Here is a 23,078-nt window from a genome sequence, read left to right as displayed (position 1 = left end):
CACCGCCAACACACTCATCGTCGGAAACCCGTTTCCACCACCACCACACTCATCGGCATAGCAAATGGTGAAAAGAGAGGAAATGGAAGAAAGAAAATAACAGCCGAAGAAAGATAAAAGGGTGAAGAGAGAAAGTGGAAAAAAAGCTAGCTACATAAAAGGGTGAAGAGAGAAAGTGGAAGAAAAAAAAGCTTTCTCCATAAAAGGGTGAAGAGAGAAATTGGAAGAGCATTTAATTTTAAAATATTTGGAAAAACATACATTTGACAAAGCACATTTTCAGAAACGTGATGATAGCAAGTATTGGGAAACAATAGGAAGTAGTGGAAAATTATTAGGTGGTTCGGAGTGGGTGTGGAAAATTAGACACGAGAGACAGAGGTTGTGGTTTAAAGCTTTACTAGATAGATATGGTGATTCTGAGACATTGATTACGTCTTCGGATACATACAATTCATTATGGTGGCGAGACATCTGCCATCTAAATAGAGGTCAGCTAGAAAGTGCAGAGGTGTATTCGGTGAAAGATACTTACAAGGTGATGAGAGAGGAAATAGGATAGAGACTCATAAAGCTTGGCATGAGGTTTGGTTAAAATCGGTCCCGTCAAAGGTCTCGTGCTTAGTATGGCGGATTTTTCATAATAGAATACCAACTAAAGACAACCTTGTTAGAAGAGGCGTCATAGGTCAGGATGACGGTCTTTGTACTGGCGGTTGTGACGTAACCGAATCATTTAATCATCTTTTCTTTGAGTGCCCTACTTTTGCAGGTGTATGGTCTCATATTATTAGGTGGTTCGGAATGCTGATAGCATTGCCAAATAAAGGCTGGGAGCATATGGAGCAATTTGGATCTATCGCCGTCAAAGACAGGAATTCGATTCAAAGAGTCAAAACAGTCTGGTTCGCTTGCATCTAGAGCATATGGAAAGCAAGAAATAACATGATTTTTAACAATAAGAGTACGACAGTGAATCAAATGTTCAAGTATATTCAAAGAATATCTTGGTTCTGGTTAAGTAATAAGTATAAAGATATCCGATACAACTCCCATCAATGGCATCAAAATCCGTGGCAAATTCTCAGGACCGAGTCAGTTGCATCTTGAGATAAAGAGACATCATTTTTTGCAGCCCATTTTCTTTCAGCTCAAGTGAGAGGTGTGCTGAAGTGGGTGCATCTGATGTTTGATTTGGGGAGGTTTTAGTTGCTGACGATAATTTCTGCAGCTTCATCTAGATGGTGTGTAACAATGATCCGGACTGTTGTCGGCTTTCGGAAGTTATCGGTGATAGCATTCATATGGCAGCATTGGTGCTCTTCTGCTACATTAGAAACCTTATGGTTGCTTTCTAGTATTTGATGTCATTAGGATAGGAGTGTATAATCTTCTTGTTCTTTCGCTCTGTGGGTGGGTGGATAGCCTAATGTATTCTCTTGTTGTTTCAATTCTGTATGGCCAGGGTGGGTAGGTATAGCTATATTAAAAAATGCTACTGTATCTTTATGTTTGTTTTGGAATTCTCTTGGCACATCTTGTGCTTAGAGTTTTTTTAATAAAATTTTGCTTTTTTCAAAAAAAAAAGAAAAGCAAGTAGTGGAACATAGAGAAGGTGTCTAAGGGGCACAACATTGAAGCGGTGGTTTATATCGGTATTTTCCAAAACAGTGTCTTTTCTTATATTGTAGATAATAAATACTTTTTCCTTTGGATGTTATTGGTTGATATTGAGATGGACATTCTAAGGCCATTGTGGACTTAATTGGCAAAACTAATAATATGCCAAACTTAAGCTTTCATCTTTAATCAACCAATACTATGCCTTTGAATTGTGTGCCTGACCCCACCTTTGACTGACTTACATTGGCATTAAATACACCATTTCTGAATTCTGAAATAACAAAAACAAAATGAACATCAACACTTCATATGTAATCTCCAAGAAAATAGCATTCAAACTCATCTATGTTTTTCTTCTATACATTACCAAATATCATTCCACTTCATCTGCATCAACCTTGCAAGGAAATGAAACTGATTTACATGCTTTACACAACTTCAAAAGTAGAATAACTCAAGATCCATTTCACACACTGAGTTCATGGAATGATTCCATCCACCACTGCAACTGGTTAGGAATCACTTGCAACATCTCCAATGGAAGAGTCATACATATGATCCTACCAGACATGACACTAGCAGGAACTCTTTCACCATCAATAGGAAATCTCACATACCTCACAAAACTCAACATTAGAAACAGTAGCTTCCATGGAAAGTTTCCTCAACAAGTTGGAAATTTGTTGCATCTTCAACATCTAAATATTAGTTATAACTCTTTTGGTGGCACCATTCCAAGTAATCTAAGTCACTGCATGGAGTTAAGTATATTGAGTTCTGGTCATAACAACTTCACAGGAACAATTCCAACATGGATAGGAAATTTTTCTTCTTTATCTTTACTCAACCTTGCTGTGAACAATTTGCATGGAACCATACCAAATGAGCTAGGAAAGTTATCAAGCCTAACACTTTTCGCGATAAATGGAAATTACTTGTATGGTAAGATTCCTACTTCAGTTTTCAATATTTCTTCCTTGTATTTTCTCACCTTCTCTGAGAATAATCTGCATGGTTACTTACCTTCTGAGGTTGGTTTTACTCTTCCTAATCTTGAAATATTTGCCGGTGGACTCAATCGTTTCACCGGAACAATACCTGAATCACTTTCAAATGCTTCAAGATTGCAAATTCTTGATTTTGCTGATAATAGTCTCATTGGAACACTTCCGAAGAGCATAGGAAGGTTGAATAAGTTGACAAGACTCAATTTTGAAACCAATAGGCTTGGAAAAGGGAAAGATGGTGACCTAGATTTTATTACTTCATTGATTAATTGTACTGTTCTTGAAGTTTTAGGTCTTGCTAAGAATAATTTTGGAGGAGAATTACCGAAGTCGATAGCTAATCTTTCAACACAGTTGAATGGACTAGCATTAGGTACAAATTCTATCTATGGAAGTGTCCCTATTGGAATAAGTAACCTTGTTAACTTGACCACTTTGGGATTGGAAAATAATTTCCTAAGTGGTTTTGTTCCTTACACAATAGGCATGCTTCAAAATTTGGTAGATTTAGAATTGTTTAACAACAGTTTTTCGGGTTTGATCCCTTCCACCATAGGAAGCTTGAATAGATTAATAGTGCTACTAATAGGAGATAACAACTTTGAGGGAAGTATACCGGAAAGTATTGGAAATTGTCAAAACTTGTTGCGGCTAAATTTGAGCCATAACAAGCTCAATGGTACTATACCAAGACAGGCATTTTCCTTGTCTTCTCTTTCGATATACTTAGACCTGTCTCATAATGCTCTCATAGGGTCCTTGCCTTTTGAAGTAGGTAAGCTAGTTAATCTAGAAAAGTTGGATCTATCGAACAACAAATTGTCGGGCGCGATTCCGTCTTCGCTTGGAAGCTGTGCTAGTTTGGAAGGGCTGCATATGGAGGATAACTTTTTTGAAGGAAGCATTCCTTCAACTATACAGAATTTGAGAGGTATACAAGATATTGATCTGTCATGCAATAACTTATCTGGGAAGATTCCTGAGTTTCTTGGTGAGATCAAAGGGCTAATGCGTCTCAATCTTTCTTACAATGATTTTGAGGGAGAGTTACCGATGAACGAAATCTTCCGAAATGCAACATCCTTTTCAATTGATGGAAATATCAAGCTTTGTGGCGGTATCTCAGAATTAAACCTACCTTCATGCACTATCAAAAAATTTCATAGCCCGAAAGTGAGTATCCCTATAGTTAGTGCACTAGTATTTGTACTCTTTCTATCTTGTTTTGTAGCAATCTGGATGAGAAAAAGATCAGGAAAGAAAACTTCAAGAGAAACAGTTACTACAAAAGAATTGGAACTGAATATTTCCTACTCGGAAATTTTAAAGTGCACCGGTGGATTCTCCCCGAATAACTTGATTGGCACAGGAAGTTTTGGTTCTGTATACAAAGCAACGCTTTCAAGCGATGAAACAATTATTGCGATTAAAGTGTTGAATCTTGAACAGATAGGAGCTTCAAAAAGCTTCATTGACGAATGCAATGTTCTGAAAATTGTAAGGCACCGCAACCTACTCAAGATCATAACTGCTATATCAGGTATTGATCATAAAGGTAATGACTTCAAAGCACTTGTGTATGAGTTCATGTCGAATGGAAGTCTAGAAGATTGGTTGCATCCTAAGAATCAGACAAAAACACTGTCTTTTGTCAAAAGACTCAACATAGCTATTGATGTTGCTTGTGCACTTGAATATCTTCACCATTCTTGTGGAACTCCTATTGTTCATTGTGACATAAAGCCAAGCAATGTACTTCTTGACAAAAATATGGTAGCACATGTTGGTGACTTTGGTTTAGCTACATTTCTGTTTGAAGAATCATGTGATTCTCCTAAACATTCAACCATGACAGCTAGCTTAAAGGGCTCTATTGGATACATCGCTCCAGGTATATCTTTTCCTTAATCATCACTATCTTACTACTGTCACGTATAAATCTGTCTTAATTTTTTGGAGGCTCTGTGTTGATTAATTATGGTTGAACTGTGATTAACTTGGTTACAAATTACGCAGAGTATGGAATGGGTGGACACGCATCTGCGGTTGGAGATGTTTACAGTTATGGGATACTATTGCTAGAGATTTTCACAGGAAAAAGGCCAACTGATGAAATGTTTGAAGGTGGCATGGGAATTCAACAATTTACAGCCTTGGCTTTACCGAGTCATGTTAAAGATATAATCGATCCTACATTGCTACATGATGAAGAACACGGTGGATATGATGAAGATTACAGTGGAGAGATAGCATTAAGTTATGAGAATAAACCTGGAGACATGTCTAGTATGAAGAATTGTTTGGTGTCTGTCTTGCAGATTGGAGTGTCGTGCTCTTCATCTTCACCAATTGAAAGAATACCTATGAATGTGGTTGTCAACAAACTGCAAACAATCAAGAACTTATATTTTAATGAATTTACAGTAATGGACACGCAACAGTGTTAAATCTCTCGGAAAAAGAGTTTGGTCACCTATACAGTCCTATACAACTCAAGACATCAGTTTATGCAGTTACGCCCAGAGAATACTTCGGTTTATTAAAAAAAAAATGAATTTCTTTATCTAATAAGAAACATTTTATTTTGGAATTTTATTTTGGACAGTGTGTGAATTTGTATATAACTAAATATGTTAAAACCTTAGGAGGTATTTATTTCAAAGTTGTAAGACTTATTTAAGAATATAAAGTTACAACATTGATATTTTTGTTTCAAAAATAGAAACTTAATTTTCGGATATAAAATATTTCTAAAAATAAAATAATTTTCATATTTTTAAAGTAATGGATGGATATAAATAATTCTCGGTGAGAATAAAATTTAACTATTCATATATTATAATTTTATAAATATTTTAAGAATATAATAAATATTAAACAAATACATTTTATAAAAATTATTTGAGATTAAAATTCTCATTCTTAATTTTTAAAAAAATAATAATTTGAAAATGAGTTCTTAATCCATAAATCAAACACCCCTTGATCTAATATGTATAAAAAAAATGTTAATTAATAGGTTTATATCTCTTTGAGTAAAATATAGCTTTGAACACAACTAAATAATATTTATATCATTCCAGAAGTGTTATTTTTACACAAGTTTTAATATCTATACCGTATATTACTATTCTAAAGTACATGATTTTGTTTTATTTAACAAAAAAAAATATCAACTGGCATTGTAATTAGATTTTCTCTCTCTTATATTATATTTTTAAGTAAAACAAAATTGTTTAATCTGTCTAGAATATTGGTTAAAATAAATGTTGGTACAAAACTGGTTAATATATCTCGAATATTGCTTAATGTGTTTTTAGAAGAAAAAATAAAGTAAATTATAAGTAAAACAAAGTCGATTAATTGTGTGAAATATTGGTCCAGTGGTGATTGGCGCTGGACTTGGTAGGGAGAACCACGGTTCGATCCCCGTAACTGCGATCGGGAGAGGGATGGAACCACTTGATGCCAGAACTCGCCCCCGAACCGGACTAAACCGGTGGTATAAAGCAAAAAAAAAAAAAAAAGTCGATTAATTGTATGAAATATTGATTAATACCGTTCAGAAGTTAGTTAATGAATTTACATACATAAAATAAAATAAAAATAAATTACAAATAAAACAAAGTTGATCAATTGTCGGTATAAATTGAAATTGGAGTTGATGATAAGGTAGTTGAGTCCAGGGACTATATTCAAATGGTTGATGACATGAACAATTATTATGAGGCATCTTTTATTGAGAGAATGTGGAAAACATTGTGGAATTCAATCGTTTATCATCGTCATGATTGGCTTTTTAGATTTATGAACACAAATTACAACCTCGTTGCCACGGTGATCTCTGTTCTCACTCTTGTACACACTGTTTTTGCAATCTTAACTTATTATTTTCCCAACTGATAATTTCTCTCATTTGCTTGAAGAGGTTCCATTTTTAATTTCGGATGTTTGCATTTCATTATTAATAAATTTTTTTATTTTCAATTATTATTAAATATTAATTATTTATGAATGGCTTATCTACTATCAATATAAGAAAGTAATGTCTCATTTAATTACATTCTAATCTAAACAAATCATAAGATTATCCATAATTTAAGGTTATAATAGTCAACTAGACTGTTTTAAATACTTAATCAGAATTAACCAAAAAATAATAAATAATTACGAAAATTTAAATGTCACACTTAATTCACACTTAATTATTACTTTACTTTTAATTAACCTAATTCCCTATATTCATTAACCTAAAACTTTATATTTACTACTGATTTATTTTTTTACGTACAGAATAAAACAAATTCATTATGGTCTACCTTAAATACTTCCTTGGAAACGTATTCAGCTTAGAAAAGAGAAATTTGGAGAAACAATTCACTCTTTCTGTTTTCCAATACTTTTTCATCTCTGTATTCTAAACCGCCTACCAAATCCTTAACTTTTATGTATTCCAATATTTACCAATAAATAGTAACCACTATTAACACAATCCTATGCTTCTTTCATGAATTGGTTCGGTTCTTTAGACGCGTGCAAAATCGTGATGCTGAGTTTGTTGTGGATCTGTGTCAGTTTCAGAATTGCGATTTTGAAGCGGTGAACGTCGAATGCGTATCGGAAATAATTTTGTATGATTCTGATTCGTTTTTTTCTTTTGCAGGTCAAGTGAAGCATTTGTTGTCGTGTTGATATCAGTTACAAATCGATGTTTGATGTGGGGTTTGTGTGTGATGAAATCGTGATGCTGAGTTTGTTATGGATCTGTGTCCGTTTTGGAATTGCGGTTTTGAAGCGGTGAACGTCGTATGCGTATCGGAAATGGTTTTGTATGGTGAAGTATTTGTTGTTGTGTTGATATCCGTTACAGATCGATGTTTGATGTGGGGTTTGTGTGCGATGAAGATGATGTTACAGTTTGCGATTTTAGAACTTGGTGAGGTCTTTCTGATTACGTGTTCTTTGATCTTGGTTTTGGGTTAGGGTACTGAGTTCTGGAAACAATTTTTACTTTTTAAATATCTTTGATTTAATTTTTTATTTCTGAAATGGTTCAATAAATTGATTTAATGTTTTCAGCATCAGTCTCAGCAAGAAATGACAAAGATGTTACAAGTGAAGGTAGTATGGATTTATCCACTGTCAGTCAATAGTCAATAGCTTCATTACTTTATATTTTTTCTTATTTATATTTTTTTTGAGTTTTTATGTTTAATGGTTAAAAGTTTTGATTGATACACTTGATTGAGTTATTATTATTAATACAAGGGTTAATAGTAATTCACCCTCTATAATGTTAGCGAATTTTGCTTTTCCCCCTCCCTACCTTTTGGCAACGGTTTTTTCAAAAAAATCGTTGTCAAAACCTGCCTTTGACAACGGTGGGGGTAAACCGAAACACGCTCATATTACAGGGGGGTAAACTACTATTAACCCTTAATACAAAGTGTACCTTTGTTCTAAATTTTATATAAAGAAGAAGATATAGTTTGGTTGTTGTTCTTTATATATGCACAGACAAATTGTACAGTGTCTCTTTTAGTAATATAAGGACCGGAGACAAATTTTATAGTTAACTAGTAACAAACCCGTGCGTTCGCACGAGTTCTGGTACGAGACGCGTATTTTATTCCAGATGTATATTTTTTAATAGAAAAATATTTGATTACCCGTGAAAAAATAATAATTAAATGTATAGTTGATAAAAATAATATTTTGTTAAGTAACTTCATGTCCCGTTAATAATCAATATTTTAATCAATAACTTCATGTTCTCGTGTACAAATATTAGTTTGATCAATAACTTCATGTCCCTGTGTACCTTAAAAATATTTTGATCAGTAACTTCATGTCCCATTAATAATCAACATTTTGATCAGTAAATCCATATCCCGTTAATAATTAATATTTTGATCAATAAAATCATATTCTCGTGTACAAAAGGTTTAGTAAAACATAATCTTATTTTTACATCACATTTTATACACTAAAACTAACTTAAAAAATATTATTAATTTTATTTTAAAAGCATAAATTTTCTTATCTATTATTTTCTTTTTAAAATCCAAAATTGTAAAAATTATTTATTAAAAATAATTTGTTATAAAATCATTTACTTAAATGAGAATGTTGACTAAATTTATTTTGTCACAAAAATAAAGTATTAAGTAAAAAAATTGAATTTTTTTTATATCAAAGTGAAATATAGAAGTTTTAATATTTAAACAAAAATATTAAATTGATAAAAAAATTCAAAAATTAAAATTTATTTATAAAATATAGTATAATAATGTCATACCCCAAAATTTACCCGATACGATTCACGTCTATTAATTTATTGAGGGTATCAAAATTAGGAGTTATGGGGTTTAACATTTGTATTGTTAAACCAAATCTCTTATAAGAAAAAAAACTTCTAACTGAAGTGGGGGTGTATCTATAGGATGTCCTTTGAGCCCAATTGAAAATTTAGGCCCATTAACTTGTTCCTAATTTTTAATTTTTAATTTTTTGTTTAAATTATATATTTCGGTTTTTCCCTATTTAAAACATGTTTTTTTCTAACATTAATTTCTTTTTATACAAACTATATATAAATTATTATCTTTATTTTATTATTTAGTTAGTATTATCATTAAAAAAAATCTATTATATCAATTATATTAATATTATTATTAATCATTATTATTATTATTAAAATCAAATCTTATATTCATGAATCAAATATACAATAAAAGTCCAAATACATAACCAATCTAATTTACAAATTGAATCAAATCCTAAAAAACTAAATCAAAACCTAAAATAAAATCAAATCTTATTTCATGAATCAATTTACAACAAATCAAATATATTACAATCAAATACAAATCAATCTAATCTAATCAATCTAATTTACAACAAATTGAATCATTCCTAATATGAATTAACCCTAAGGCTATAAATAAGAAACCTAAGTCTACAAAAAAGGGGGATGAAGAAGAAACCCTAATCTAAAAGACGGAGAAAGAAAGATCGAAGCAGGGTGTTGAAGCGCGAAGCCTTCAACCTTGCGCCGACACCTGCAAGCAAAAAAGAAGAGGATTAATAAGGAGATTGGAGCTTACACGATCTAGAATTCAAGATAAAAGGTAACCCGAGACACTTAGCTTAGGTTTTTATGTCGAATGCATGTGTGTTTTGATGTTGGTTTCTAGAAATTTAGGGTTAGGGTTCTTCAACTTAGGGTTAGATTAACACCTCCTAGATTAATATTAAACAAAAAAATACACCTCCTGCGTTCTAGTTAAAAGAAAGAATAATTAATTGTTTTAAATTACATGATTAATTTTAAATAATTGTTATTTGGTTCGATTATGTTTAATAGTCGCGTTGATTAATAATATTTCTTCGGATTAAAAATATTCAAATTGATATTAATAATTGGATATAATTTTATATGCACACTTAAGGTTTAATTCGTTAATTGTTTTAATTGAATCAATCGATTACGATGATTAGCGATAAAAATTAATTTTTTTCAAGCTAATTTATATTAGGGTCGATTTATTAATTGTTTTAATCAAATCAATTGATTATGATGATTAATAATCAATTATTCAATTTACTTTAATTTAAATAATTTATTCAAAACAGTTCAATTTACTAAAGGTTTTAATCAATTCAATTGGTTACGATAATTAGTAATTCTTTACTAATTTGTTAATTATGTTGATCAAATCAATTGATCAACGCGATTAATAAAATTTCAAAATATTAAAAAGGGTTGTATGCCATATAATAAACTTTTAACATCTTCACAAACTGCGAATTACACAAAACTGCGACAATTATCAAACTGCGTACGGTAATTTAAAATACACTTCAACATACAAACTTCAATCGCATACAACCTCTAAAAAACACCAACATACCCCGAACCACGTAGACTCTGATCCTCCATAAGGAGGTATGTAGGTACTTGGTAACAAGGCGAGTCCCCTTCCCCAAAATTTCAATAAGGTTAACATTTGCCCTATTTAACTGTCTGTCACCTTTCTTTATCAGCCATAAACCTTTGCCTTAGACAAAACCTTAGGAAAGGGTTAAGGGTGCCTAACACCTTCCCTTGGCCTGATTATAATAACTTATCCAGATCTCTAAACTTCGTAGGGTTTCCTATTCGCCCTGGCAGAATAGGTGGCGACTCTAAAATCTAAATTTTTAGGACAGGTTGCTATAGCTGGCGACTCTGCTGGGGATACATAAAAGGCGAATTATTATGCTCCTAGGTTTGGTTTAGGGTTTAGGTATATGGTTAATTATTAGGGTTTGGCTAACTTTTTAGGGTTAGGATTTTGGGTTATGGTTTAGGTTTTTATTTTTTCATTAAATATTTAATTTTCTCTTTATTTATTTACAGCAACTTAAATAAATATCTGTTTAATTGAATATTTGTTTTTTTTTTGCATTTTTGGGTTATATATAAATTGATGTTAAAACATAAGTGTGGGAATTATCTTTAAGACCAGAAGAGACTTGCATCGCCTATGAGTCTTAATGATAATTCCACTCAGAGTGGGTTGAATATTCGGAAATGTCCAAAACGAGGCTTGACTTTGTTGAGGGCAGGACTGGGTATTTAGCTGATCTCTTTGGGAATCTACCCCTAAAACTCGAACCTCATGGGCAAATGAGTTGTTCTAAAATCCAAAGAGACAAAAAGTTTCGGAGGCTACGAACGGCCCCATGAGACCTTTTAGAACATACCAATGGGAAAGGTAGACTCCCTAAACCGTTGCGTCGAACCTATGAACTTAGGGCTTATGTGCTTATGCTCTTAATTATATGCTTTTATTATTTTTATATTATATAATTGGTTGCATTCATCATTCATCATGTGCATTTCTTCATCATGTCTTATTCACAGGAATAACAAAAAAAGGTTTTAAAAAAATATATATAAAAAATAAAATAAAATAAATGTGGATAAGACATGAACATAAACATAGCATTCATGACATGCATATCATTTCAAATTGTTTAAAAAAAACATTAAAAGGAGGAAATTGTATTTATCTCCAGCCACGTTATTGGAGAAGATAACCGAGCAACCATACCACCGTACCAAACTAGGTCTCAATGAAAGAGAGCAATGAAACAACTAGAGCAGAATCAAGCCGCTCTTTGTGAAGAAGTTGTCATACCCCAATTTTTGACCTAAGATACCACCTCATATCATTTGCATATGCATCATTTGCATCTCTAACAAATTGCATAGCTTGTGTTTGTTACTTGTGACTCAGCAGGGTTTAATCAAGAAATCACTCATCAGTACAAGTGACAACTAATTAGGGTTTTGTTCTCCCTTCATCTCAAAGGAACTACCTTCATCAACAATCAACATTTGGTCTTCAAAAAATCCATTTCAACAAGCTCAAGGGCTTTGAATCAACCAGATTAGGGTTTTGACTGAAGATAGCATACCCCTGACTTTTGCTCAGGATTTGACCTAATGACTTGGGACATGACCTCAAGACCCCAAGTACATCATTTTGGCCTAATCTATTGGCTCAAGACATCTCCTACACAAGGATTGATCAACAGTGAAATTTCAAATCATCAGATTAGGGTTTTGAACTATTAGGGACTGAAATCAGGGATCCCATTTGGGAAACCCTAAAAAGCTCCAGGAGATCACTCAAAGGTTTCAATCATCTTCAAATAATCCCTATGACAATACCCAATGGAAATTACATCTCAATTCAAGATCCACAGTCATCAATCTCATCAGGTCGACAATTAGGGTTTTTGACCTAATTCACCTGAATCACTGACTTTTTAATCAGAACATGGTGCCACAACTTAAACAATGGCTCAAGTTCCTCCAATAACTCAATGTGATCCATTCATACCATTCATTTGGTGAGGATAGCCTGGTTCATTTGAAATCTCCAGAAACGCGATTCGTCTGAAAAAGTCAACTGTACAAGAGCACTATTGACTTTTTGGAAATTTTGGTCAACCATGACTTTTGAAGTTTCAAATCATCAATATATGATATATGAAGTCATTTGATCAAGGAAAATCAAGAAAATCAATCAAGAATCAAAAAGTCAAAAGTTTGACTTTCATACTTAGAAAATTTTCTAAGTGTTTTTCAATGGTTTTTTCCAAACTTTGGAAGGGAATAACTCAAAATTTCACCTACAAACTGAAAAAAACTTCCAACATGAAAGTTGTAGATTTTGATCCAATGAACAACTTTGTCACATAAAATGATTTTCCAAAAGATCAACCATTTAAGAGATATGGAGCTTCAAAGTTGGTATCTTTTGAAAATTTCACTTAAAATCTCATTTTCTTCAAAGTTCATGGATCTTTTTCACCCATTTCCTTAAAGGTATTGAAGAAACTTTCAACTAGGGTTTTGAAGTGTGTAACATGAGCTTTCCAAAATAACCAAGAGCATGAAAAAATATGGAGTGTAGCTATGGTTTTGAAATTTGACATTAGTGACCATTATGCTTGAATTTTCACCATTTTTTCACTAAGTTTCAATACTATATGACCTATAATGCAAGTAATGATGCATCAATGCAATAATTGGGAGATATTTTAACCATTTGCATTAAATGTAAAGATTCCATTTTATCTCCAAATGCCAAATCACCATTCTTTGATCAACTTGCAAAGCTTGGAGTTCAGAATCCTTGGCCTATAAATAGAGGTTCAAATCACTCTTCAAATCACACCAAAACCTCATAATCATAGGTTTTCTCTCTTCTTTCTTAAGTTGCAAGTTTCATGAGTTTCAAAGAGGAAGAATTGCAATTTCCATCTCTTGCAAATTCTGAGCAAAGTGTTGCTTCTAACACTTCCTAAACATCATATGGAAGTTGTTTGATTCACTCACATACCCCAAAAACACCTAAATCTCAGAATCACTACCTCACTTCCCAAATATGCATAACACTAGCCTTATCATGCCAAAATCAATTGAAGCTCATTTCTGTCCAAACTAACACTTCAAACACCATCCAAATACTTCATATGAACTATCCCAACACTCATCATCAACCTGAAACCTCAAAATCATCAAGCTCGATTCACACTTGGTCCTACTGCAGATCGGGTTCCATGGAATGATCCAGATGAATTCAATCCATGCCAAGCATTCAAACACCTTCCCTAAGGTCCATTGAAGCTATCCAGATCATCAAACAACTTCTGTAACACCTCTATTGAAGAATTCGATTTCCAGTTTTGCCATTTTTAAGGTAAGTGCTCATGAACTTTAAACTCATACATACATGCATCATAAATGAAATATTGCTTTGCCATCATGTTTCTGCATGTGTATGGATCATTAACCCTCAATCAATTGCCATTTATCTTGCACATACACGATTTCATGATCAATCTCAGAATTAGGGTTCTTCACGATTTCCAGAAAATTGATGAGCTTAGAGAAAAAATAAATGAATTATGAGGGCACCATCATGATCCTCGTGAAAAAACGAGTGAGATAGACCCTTCACTTGATCAATTTGGTTCAGTTTTCAGAAAATTCAAATTCAAATTGGGATTGTGTTCTTGGCGCGTTTTTTGGTTCATGAGTTTTGAATTTTAGTTGGAAAATATATTCTATCAAACACATGTTACTTACAAGCCACAAGCGTGGCTCAGTTGGTTGTTGTTTTGGTTGGTGACCTCAGGGTCACGAGTTCAAGTCCCCTAGGGACCAAACCTCTTTTTTTATCACTTATTTTCTTTAATTTTTTACACAACTTCATCAATTAATTTAACCAATCAAAATTCATCATTTTTACTTCATTTTTTGCACACTTCATATGTAATATATATATTTTATGAATATCCAAAAAAAATCATAAAAAAATATTTATTTAATACATTTTTATTAAGTTTAAAATGACATGTTTTTAAGTGTTTTTTTTAATACTTTAAATATGGTTTTTTCATTTGATTTACAAACTTAATCACTTGTAAATATTTTGTGATCAAACCCTAATTACTTAGGTCTTAACTAAGCATGAAATTTGTTTTTTATCTTAATTAAGTTGACTTTTGTCAAAATTCAAACTGTTTTAAAACAAACGATCACAGTTTTTCAAAACGATAAACCATTTCTTTTTGGTTTTCTTTTCAAAAGAAACCCTTGATCAAATCTTTTGGATTGATCAATTGATTTTCAAAAACCCTGGGCATCCCTTATGGTATAAGTCCCATTCCTTTGTATAAATTTAGGTTTTTCATTGTATATATACCTATCTTTTATACTTCGACAAATTGATTTAAACCCTCGAATAACAAGATCAAAATTAGGGTTTTTCTTCAAAAAAACAACTGGGCCTCTCGAATATTAGAGAGTATAAGTCCCTTTCCTTTTTTTGTACAGTTTTTCTTTAAACAGAAAACGTTTTTCAAAACAAAACTTTCAAACTGTTTTCAAAACGACGAAACCTCGCGTTTTTTAACAAAACAATCAACCATGTTTTATAAAATAAAACATGGGCCTCCACATAGGTATAAGTCCCATTCCCTTACATGAAATTAGGTATTTCATTGTACATACACCTTTTTGTACATACCTCGATCAATTTGATTTTTAACCTTGAATAACAAATCAAAAAATGAAGGTTTTCTTTAAATCTTCCCAAAAATACCATGGGCCTCCATGTAGGTATAAGTCCCGAGCCCTTTTGTAAATACTTATTTACATAGCTTCTGAATAAACTCAATGGGCCTCTCCCCGAGTATAAGTCCCGAGCCCCCGTGTACACAAATGGATCATCCTTACAGGTATATTTCCTTCATAAACTCCATTGTATACACACACCTTGTTATATATAACTGTTCATATTTGTTCATATTTGTTCATGTACTTGTTCATATATGTTCGTACTTGTTCATATTTGTGATCATGTTATATATATACTTGTTCAACTTAGTACAACACTAGGTTCCCCATAGCCTCCTATTGTGCAAAGAATCTCCCTAGTTTAGGTTAGGACATAGAGTATGGTTTCCCGGTGAAATCGCTCTAAGAGCTCAAACAAACTATACCATGCCTCCTCTTGGGCTTTGTACAAACGACTTGTCCCTCCCATAGCCTCCTCTTGGGCTTACAATGCAAGGACCCTCGATTGTCCCTCCCATAGCCTCCTCTTGGGCTTACAATGCAAGGACCCTCGGATAGCCTCCTCTTGGGCTTCGTACAAGGACCCACGGGCTTCTTATAAGCATCCCCAATATCCAAAACAAATACCCCTAGGAGATTAGACATTTATCATCTCTATGATAGGAGTATCTCATCTATATCATCACAAACAATCAATCAAACTTAACTTTTTTTGCCACAAGGCTGGCTAATCAATCAAACCTTTTGCCACCAGGCTGGCTGATTAATCAAAGTTTTTGTCACAAGGCTGACTTCATTGAAACTTTTGCCACAAGGCTGGCTGATTAATCAAAACTTTTTGTCACAAGGCTGACTTCATTGAAAGTTTTTGCCACAAGGCTGGCTAATCAACTTGTTTTTGCCACAAGGCTGGCTAAACAAAAAAAAACATCTTTATCATTCTAAGCGCCATAAGTGGCACAGCCCAGGGCTTATAATGAAAAGATTTCAAACAAAATCAAACAGATGTATGTGATGATATAGATTAGATACATCGAACATTTAGATGACATTTGTCTCTTATCCTTTGCTTCCACTAGCATAAGTGGGAACTACGATTGCTCTGACTTTCTCAACATCCCTTTGAGAATACGTAGGCACAAGGTCGTATCCTTGGCGAGCAAAACTTCTCCCTTAAACCACTCAAACCTTAGCACCCGTAGACCCCGAGCTACAGATGCTCTGATTCCCTCTAAGGGATATGTATGCAGAGGATCGCGATGATCTTTGCGAGCATAGTCAAACAAACACCTTAGTTTCCCACCTATTTCACAACAGAACCTCCACAATAGCATAGAATGAAAAACATAACAAAGAAGCCTATAGAGGACTATAGATACGTTGGGTGCTAATACCTTCCCTTCGTATAACCAACCCTCTTAACCGGAATCTCTCCCCCACTTTTAAGGTTATTGCAGCTTTTTTCCTTTTCCTACTTTGGAAATAATAAAAAGTTTGGTCGTGACAAAAACAAAGAAAAATCTTTTTCTTGAGCACTCGAGCCCAAAGAAGGCATCAGGTGTCTCATCCCACAAACGATGATTTTTCCCCGCGACAGAAGTGACCCAACTAAAGGGTACTGTGGAGGAAATTAAGGGAGGAATGACCCAAATGCTGAGTTTCATGAAGGATTTCATGGATAAACAAGAAAAGGGTAAGGAAACCCAAGATCAGTCCGAGGATATACCAAATGATGGCAACCCACTGTTAGGATACATTCCAAGCATTGACCCTCATAGAATGAATGATCGCTCTTCCAAAAGAGTCATCTGATCCCATGAGGAAGGAGAGACTTCTCAGGAAGGATTCGTCCCTATTGCACAGAAGGAAGGGGTATCCCGCACAGTTCGCATTCCTGCCAACAATCCTCCTAAAGAGGATGATTACTTGGATCGGCAGTATGGCGATGTGGATAATACAAACCAGGTGCCTCCACACAAGCAAACTTCCCCTAACTCTGGAGGAGATTCCAAGGACAGCGGACAAATTAAGGCACTAGAGGAAAGACTAAAGGCGGTAGAAGGGTACAATGTCTTTGATGTGGATACCTTCGAAATGAGTCTGGTCCTAGACTTGACTATCCCGCATAAGTTTAAGGTTACTAACTTTGAAAAGTACAAAGGACTCACTTGTCCCATAAGTCATCTACACATGTACGTCAGAAAGATGGAAGCCTACGCCCACGATCAAAAGCTGATGATACACTTCTTCCAAGATAGCTTAAGTGGAGCGTCTGTTGATTGGTACATGCAGTTGGAAAAATCCTATATCCGAAGCTGGAATGACCTTGCTAACACATTCTTAAAGCAATATAAGTGCAACTTGGATATGGCGCCCAACCGACTGCAGTTACAAAATCTATCACAGAAGAAGGATGAAGCCTTCAAGGAATATGCACAAAGATGGCGAGAAATGGCTTCTCGAGTCCAACCTCACTTGCTGGAAAAAGAATTGGTAGACATGTTTATGGGCACCTTGCAAGGAACATACTACGATAAGATGGTCGGAAGCGTATCTTCAGGATTCTCGGATTTGGTGGTTATTGGTGAAAGGATTGAAAATGGGATTAAGAACGGAAAGATACAAGGGGCATCCTCAGGTTCTTATCACTCAAAGAGGCCTACCCCAACCTTCGCAGAGAAGAAGGAAGGGGAGACCAATGTAGTAGTGCATCAAGAACCTAGACCTCCTATGTCATTTCCACAACAGCAGAACAGGTTTCAAGGCCCTCAAAGGAAATCCGATCCTTTGCCTACTTCCAAGAGCGAGATACTAAGATACTTGATAAGCGAGTCATTGGTAGAAATCAAACCATTGGCACCTCCTCCTCCAGGGAAAGTTCTACCCAGGTACAATGCCAACGAAAGGTGTGAATACCATGCTAATTCTCCCGGACACACATTGGAAAAATGTTGGGCCTTCAGGCATAAGGTTCAGGATTTGATAGAATTAGGGGCAATTGCCTTTGATAAACCCAACGTGAAGATGAATCCTATGCCTCACAATGATGGGGCAATCAATGCAACAGAGGTCGTTACAAAGCAAGAGTTGGTTCAACAAAGAAGTTCCCCCATAGATGCACTTAAGCGGTATCTACTTATAAAGGGGTTCATCTTAGAACATAACGAAGCTTTCAAAGACACTCTGCAAAGACTCATGGATCAAGGGTTGAGTCAACTAAAGGAACACTCCGAGGAGGAATATGTAGCTATGGTAGATAGAAAAGAGCCATTGGTGATACCTAGCCAAGGGACAAGGAAGCCATTAATCATCCCATGTTCTAAACCACCATTGCGGATACCTGCACAAGAGCATACTAAGGTAATCCCGGCCAACAAGAATACAGCCCCATATCCTTTGGACAAAGTGAAAACAGTACCCTGGGAATACAATTCCGGTGCTAATACTTCTGTGTCAAATATCTTGGGACCTGGAGGCATGACCCGTAGCGGTCACATATTCAAAACTGCGCAGGCACAACCAAAGCCTAATGGAAACTTGACATAAACTAGTGATCAAGCTGGGGTGGGACCAAGTGTTGAAACAACTCCCAAGGATAAAGAAGTCACTAATAAGGATGCCGAGGAATTTTTAGCTTTGATCAAGAAAAGTGATTATAGGGTGGTAGATCAGTTACAACAGACGCCATCCAAAATATCACTCCTATCACTCCTAGTAAATTCCGAGAAGCATAGAGACGCCTTGATGAAGATTCTGAACGCCGCCCACGTAACTAAGGACATCACTGTAAATCAATTTGATGGGATGGTGGCTAATCTCACCGCCGGGGCATGTCTGGGGTTTAGTGACCATGAGTTACCTCCACAAGGAAAAGCGCACAACAAAGTCGTGCACATCTCTATATAATGCGGGAAAGCTCATCTATCTAGGGTTTTGATTGATACAGGTTCGTCACTAAATGTGATGCCAAAAGCAACCCTCGAAAAGATAGCCCTGGAAGGTCTTGTTGTCTAACCAAGTCATCTAGTGGTCAAATCCTTCAATGGATCACATAGTCCAGTGTTTGGAGAAGTATACCTACCGGTTGTAGTTGGCCCTTATACCTTCTGTATCAACTTCCAAGTGATGCAGATAGAGCCAACTTACACATGCCTACTGGGGCGTCCTTGGATTCACGCAGCTGGGGCAGTCACATCTACTCTTCATCAGAAAATTAAATTTATGGATGGAAATTCCATAGTAACTGTCAATGGAGAGGAAGATATATTTGTCAGCAACTTGGATTCATACAAATCTATCGAGGCTGGAGAAGGGGCATTAGAAACTGCGTTCCAGGCGTTAGAGATTACAACTATAGTTACACTACCCGTGGAGAAAATACGAAGGGCGGTAACATCTTGGAGAGACCTACAAGACATGAATATGGAAGGCTGGGGCAAAGTGCCGGAAATCCTGGAGAAGAAGGATCGCTTAGGGTTAAGATATCAACCGTCGAAGATCACAAGCGCTGCGAAGGAGGAACAACAATTCCCCCCGATTATGCAGACTTTCGTGACAGGCGGGTACGAACACGTAGCTATGATATCCAACATGGACTCTAAGGAGGGAACATCCAACTTCATCCGAAGGGTCAGATCAGGAGAGCAGCTCCAGAACTGGACGAGTGATCGGAAAAATAGCAAGTGTACTATTTTTGCCTCTGTAGTAATAATAGGGGAAATTCCCCGAATGTCGATCTCAAGGACTGCGTAGGAAATACAGATTCGTAAAATATAATTCAATTGAACAAAAAATAATGTTTTGGTTTTGGGGAATTTAATCCTTGCAAAGAAAAATAATGAGAAAAATAAATTGAGTTTTGTTATCAAATATATATGAGATGCTAGGGTGAGTGGTTGATTTGGCATGTAATACTTTCATAATTAAGATCTCTTCAACAAGTTCATAACATTCAGTTACCACATCTTTAGGGTGTTTCCTCCTAAGTCCTTAGTGAGGAAACCTTTGGTCTTCCAACCTAAATCCTAAGTCCTTAGGAACCTAAATTGAAACCAAGCTTTTATATAATCAAGATTATGTGGTAATTATAGGGTATCCCTAGTCTTAGGTGATATCTACTATAATCAAATTATGCACAAACCCTAACAACTACAGTCCTGTATTAATTAGCCATAGATTAATCCTTATTTGACCGATAAAGAAAACAAGAAGAACATTGCATAATTTAACTGAATAATATAAACCAATGTATTGACGAAATCACAAATTCATCGTTATTACAAAACCAAATCAGGACCACCCCCCTAGCATTGGGGGGTTTAGCCTCTCATAATATTCAAGAAAGACAAAGTAAAGAATTTAGACATTACAAAGATAATTGGGAACTTTGATCTTCAATGGTGTCCACCGTTGAATCTCTCCGTCTCCGAAACCCTTGATGAAGCTATCTTCTCTCTTCTGTGATTTTCTATCGTATGATGCAAAAGTCCCAAAATAATTCTCTCAAACTCAACTAAATAGTCTTGGTACAAATCTCAGGCAAATGAAATGTCTAAAGTACCCTCAAGGTGGAGATTTAGTGAAAAAGCCCTAAAATTGGAAGTTTTCACGCTCACAGCAGCACTGGCCGTGCTTGGACGCACGGGCGGCCGTGCTGCTCTTTATTTTTATTTTTGCTCCCAGCCATCCTGTCACGGGCCGTGCGTGGAAGCACGGGCGGCCGTGCGTGGTCCCTGGATTTTGTATGGAGAGTGCCATTCTCCTGACACGGGCCGTGCGTGGAAGCACGGGCGGCCGTGTTAGACCCCAGAACCTTGAATTTTCATCTTTCTCTTGCCTCTCCTTCCTTCATAGTTGCTTTGACACTTAAGATGACTTGTTCAAACCTGAAATTCGTACACAACTAACCAAACGGCATAAAAAGCATCTAAATAACTTAAATTAAAACATAATGCAAAGTAAACATAAAAACAATCAAACATGAAATACTTAAACAAAAACAATAAAACATTGATCAAAGTGTTACCGAATCAACAAATTTAGACCGAATCCATGATAGAAATTAGGTAGAAATGGTGACCGATCAACGAGCCTGTAGATACCGGAGATAGTTTTCGTTTCAAAGTAATTTGCTTCTATTTTATTTTCCAATAAAGACAATAATGCTCGTGCCTCGCCCGAAGCACAGAGTTGGGTTGTAAGGGCCCCATTTCTTTTCAAATTTAAGGTTTATCAATAAAATTGTTTTTTCGTTTGGTATTGAAAAAAAAAGTCTTGTCTATTCTTGCATTTATTTCTTTTCAAAATGACAAATAAACTTTTTCTCAAAAACACATCCATATCTGCATACTAAAAACAAAACATAAAACATGTGCATATCACTTTCTAACACTACCGATAATAATACTGCTAAAACTCAATATAAACTCGAGGCTCTCGCTAATCAGTCCGAGGAAGGGGATGAGGAAGACGATGAACTTCCGGAAGAATTGTCAAGGTTAATAGACAGAGAATCCAAAATCGTGATCCCTCATTAGGAGGCCATTGACATCATAAACTTGGGTACGGAGAAAGAACCCAGAGAAATCAAGATTGGGGCAACACTGAACGAGGACGTGAAAGCAACACTAATCAAGATCCTCCACGAGTACGCATAAATATTTGCTTGGTCATACCGTGACATGCCAGGGTTGGATAGGGATATCGTTGTACATAGATTACCACTCAAAGAAGGATGTGCACCAGTCAGACAAAAGCGTAGGAGAGTTTGTCCTGACATGGATAACAAAATCCAAGAAGAGGTACTCAAACAGTTCGACGCAGGGTTTCTTGCCGTGGTTGACTATCCACCATGGATTTCTAACATAATGCCAGTTCCTAAGAAAGACGGGAAAGTACGCATGTGTGTGGATTATAGAGATCTGAACAAAGCAAGTCCGAAAGACGACTTTCCATTACCGCACATAGATGTGTTGGTGGACAATACATCACAAGCTTCGGTTTTCTCCTTCATGGATGGGTTCTCTTGGTATAATCAAATTAAAATGGCTCTAAAAGACATGGATAAGACAACCTTTATGACATCCTGGGGCACCTTCTACTACAAGGTAATGCCTTTTGGATTACGAAACGCAGGGGCAACATATCAACGAGCCATGGTCACAATGTTCTGTTGCACCCCGAAATTTGCCCTCTTTCTTTGAGTTATAAGTTATGGATGGCGTTTATTTCGTCGTTCAAAAATCCAGGAAAATTAAAGAGTTTCTTCTAGAGTCACAAGTTAAGGACTAGGCTTCAAGGTGTCCTTTGGGGTCCGTGAGTCGAGCTATGCTTATTCTTATGCTTATGTACATCTATGGGGATATCATGTATGCTTGGTGCTTGAGTTTGAAGATATATAGTACGGGTAGCACAGGTCATCGTCATCATCGTGTGAATTAAGGTTGAATTGGAGGATGGTCCACTCTCTTATCATTTGCTTCATGATTAGATGACTCACTAAGTTGATTGAAGAGAGATTATGTTCAAGTTCTTTCGTTCGTTGGTTTATATCTATTGAGTGTTGGTACAATTTGAACATGGAACTTAAGAACTCAAATTGAAATGTATTTGGTGGGAAAAGAAACTTAAGGTTATGTTATCCAAGTTACATTCAACAATGAGTTCAAGATTTGTTCATCATAATTCAAGTTTCATTTATGTCCAATATTCAAGATGAATCTCCATTTGCAAAGTTCATTCAAATTGATATCTTGATTCATTACAAGTTTCTTTTAAGGTTCATTATAAATTCATGAAGGTTTGCATCA

At 35.3% G+C, this 23,078-nt stretch overlaps 1 protein-coding gene across 1 annotated transcript; it reads left to right on the top strand.

The window, feature by feature from the left end:
* The first annotated feature begins 1,913 nt into the window (after positions 1-1,913).
* Positions 1,914-5,378, top strand: LOC131636719 (putative receptor-like protein kinase At3g47110). The gene is made up of 2 exons (XM_058907329.1): positions 1,914-4,521; positions 4,647-5,378. The coding sequence occupies exons 1-2, from the start codon at positions 1,914-1,916 to the stop codon at positions 5,075-5,077; spliced, it is 3,039 nt and encodes a 1,012-aa protein (XP_058763312.1). The 3' UTR covers positions 5,078-5,378.
* The last annotated feature ends 17,700 nt before the right edge of the window (positions 5,379-23,078 follow it).

The sequence above is a fragment of the Vicia villosa genome, unplaced genomic scaffold, assembly GCF_029867415.1.
Source record: "Vicia villosa cultivar HV-30 ecotype Madison, WI unplaced genomic scaffold, Vvil1.0 ctg.001812F_1_1, whole genome shotgun sequence".
Lineage (NCBI taxonomy): Eukaryota > Viridiplantae > Streptophyta > Magnoliopsida > Fabales > Fabaceae > Vicia > Vicia villosa.
The sequence above is the reverse complement of the archived record's forward strand: the minus strand, read 5'-3'. Positions and strand labels throughout refer to the sequence as shown.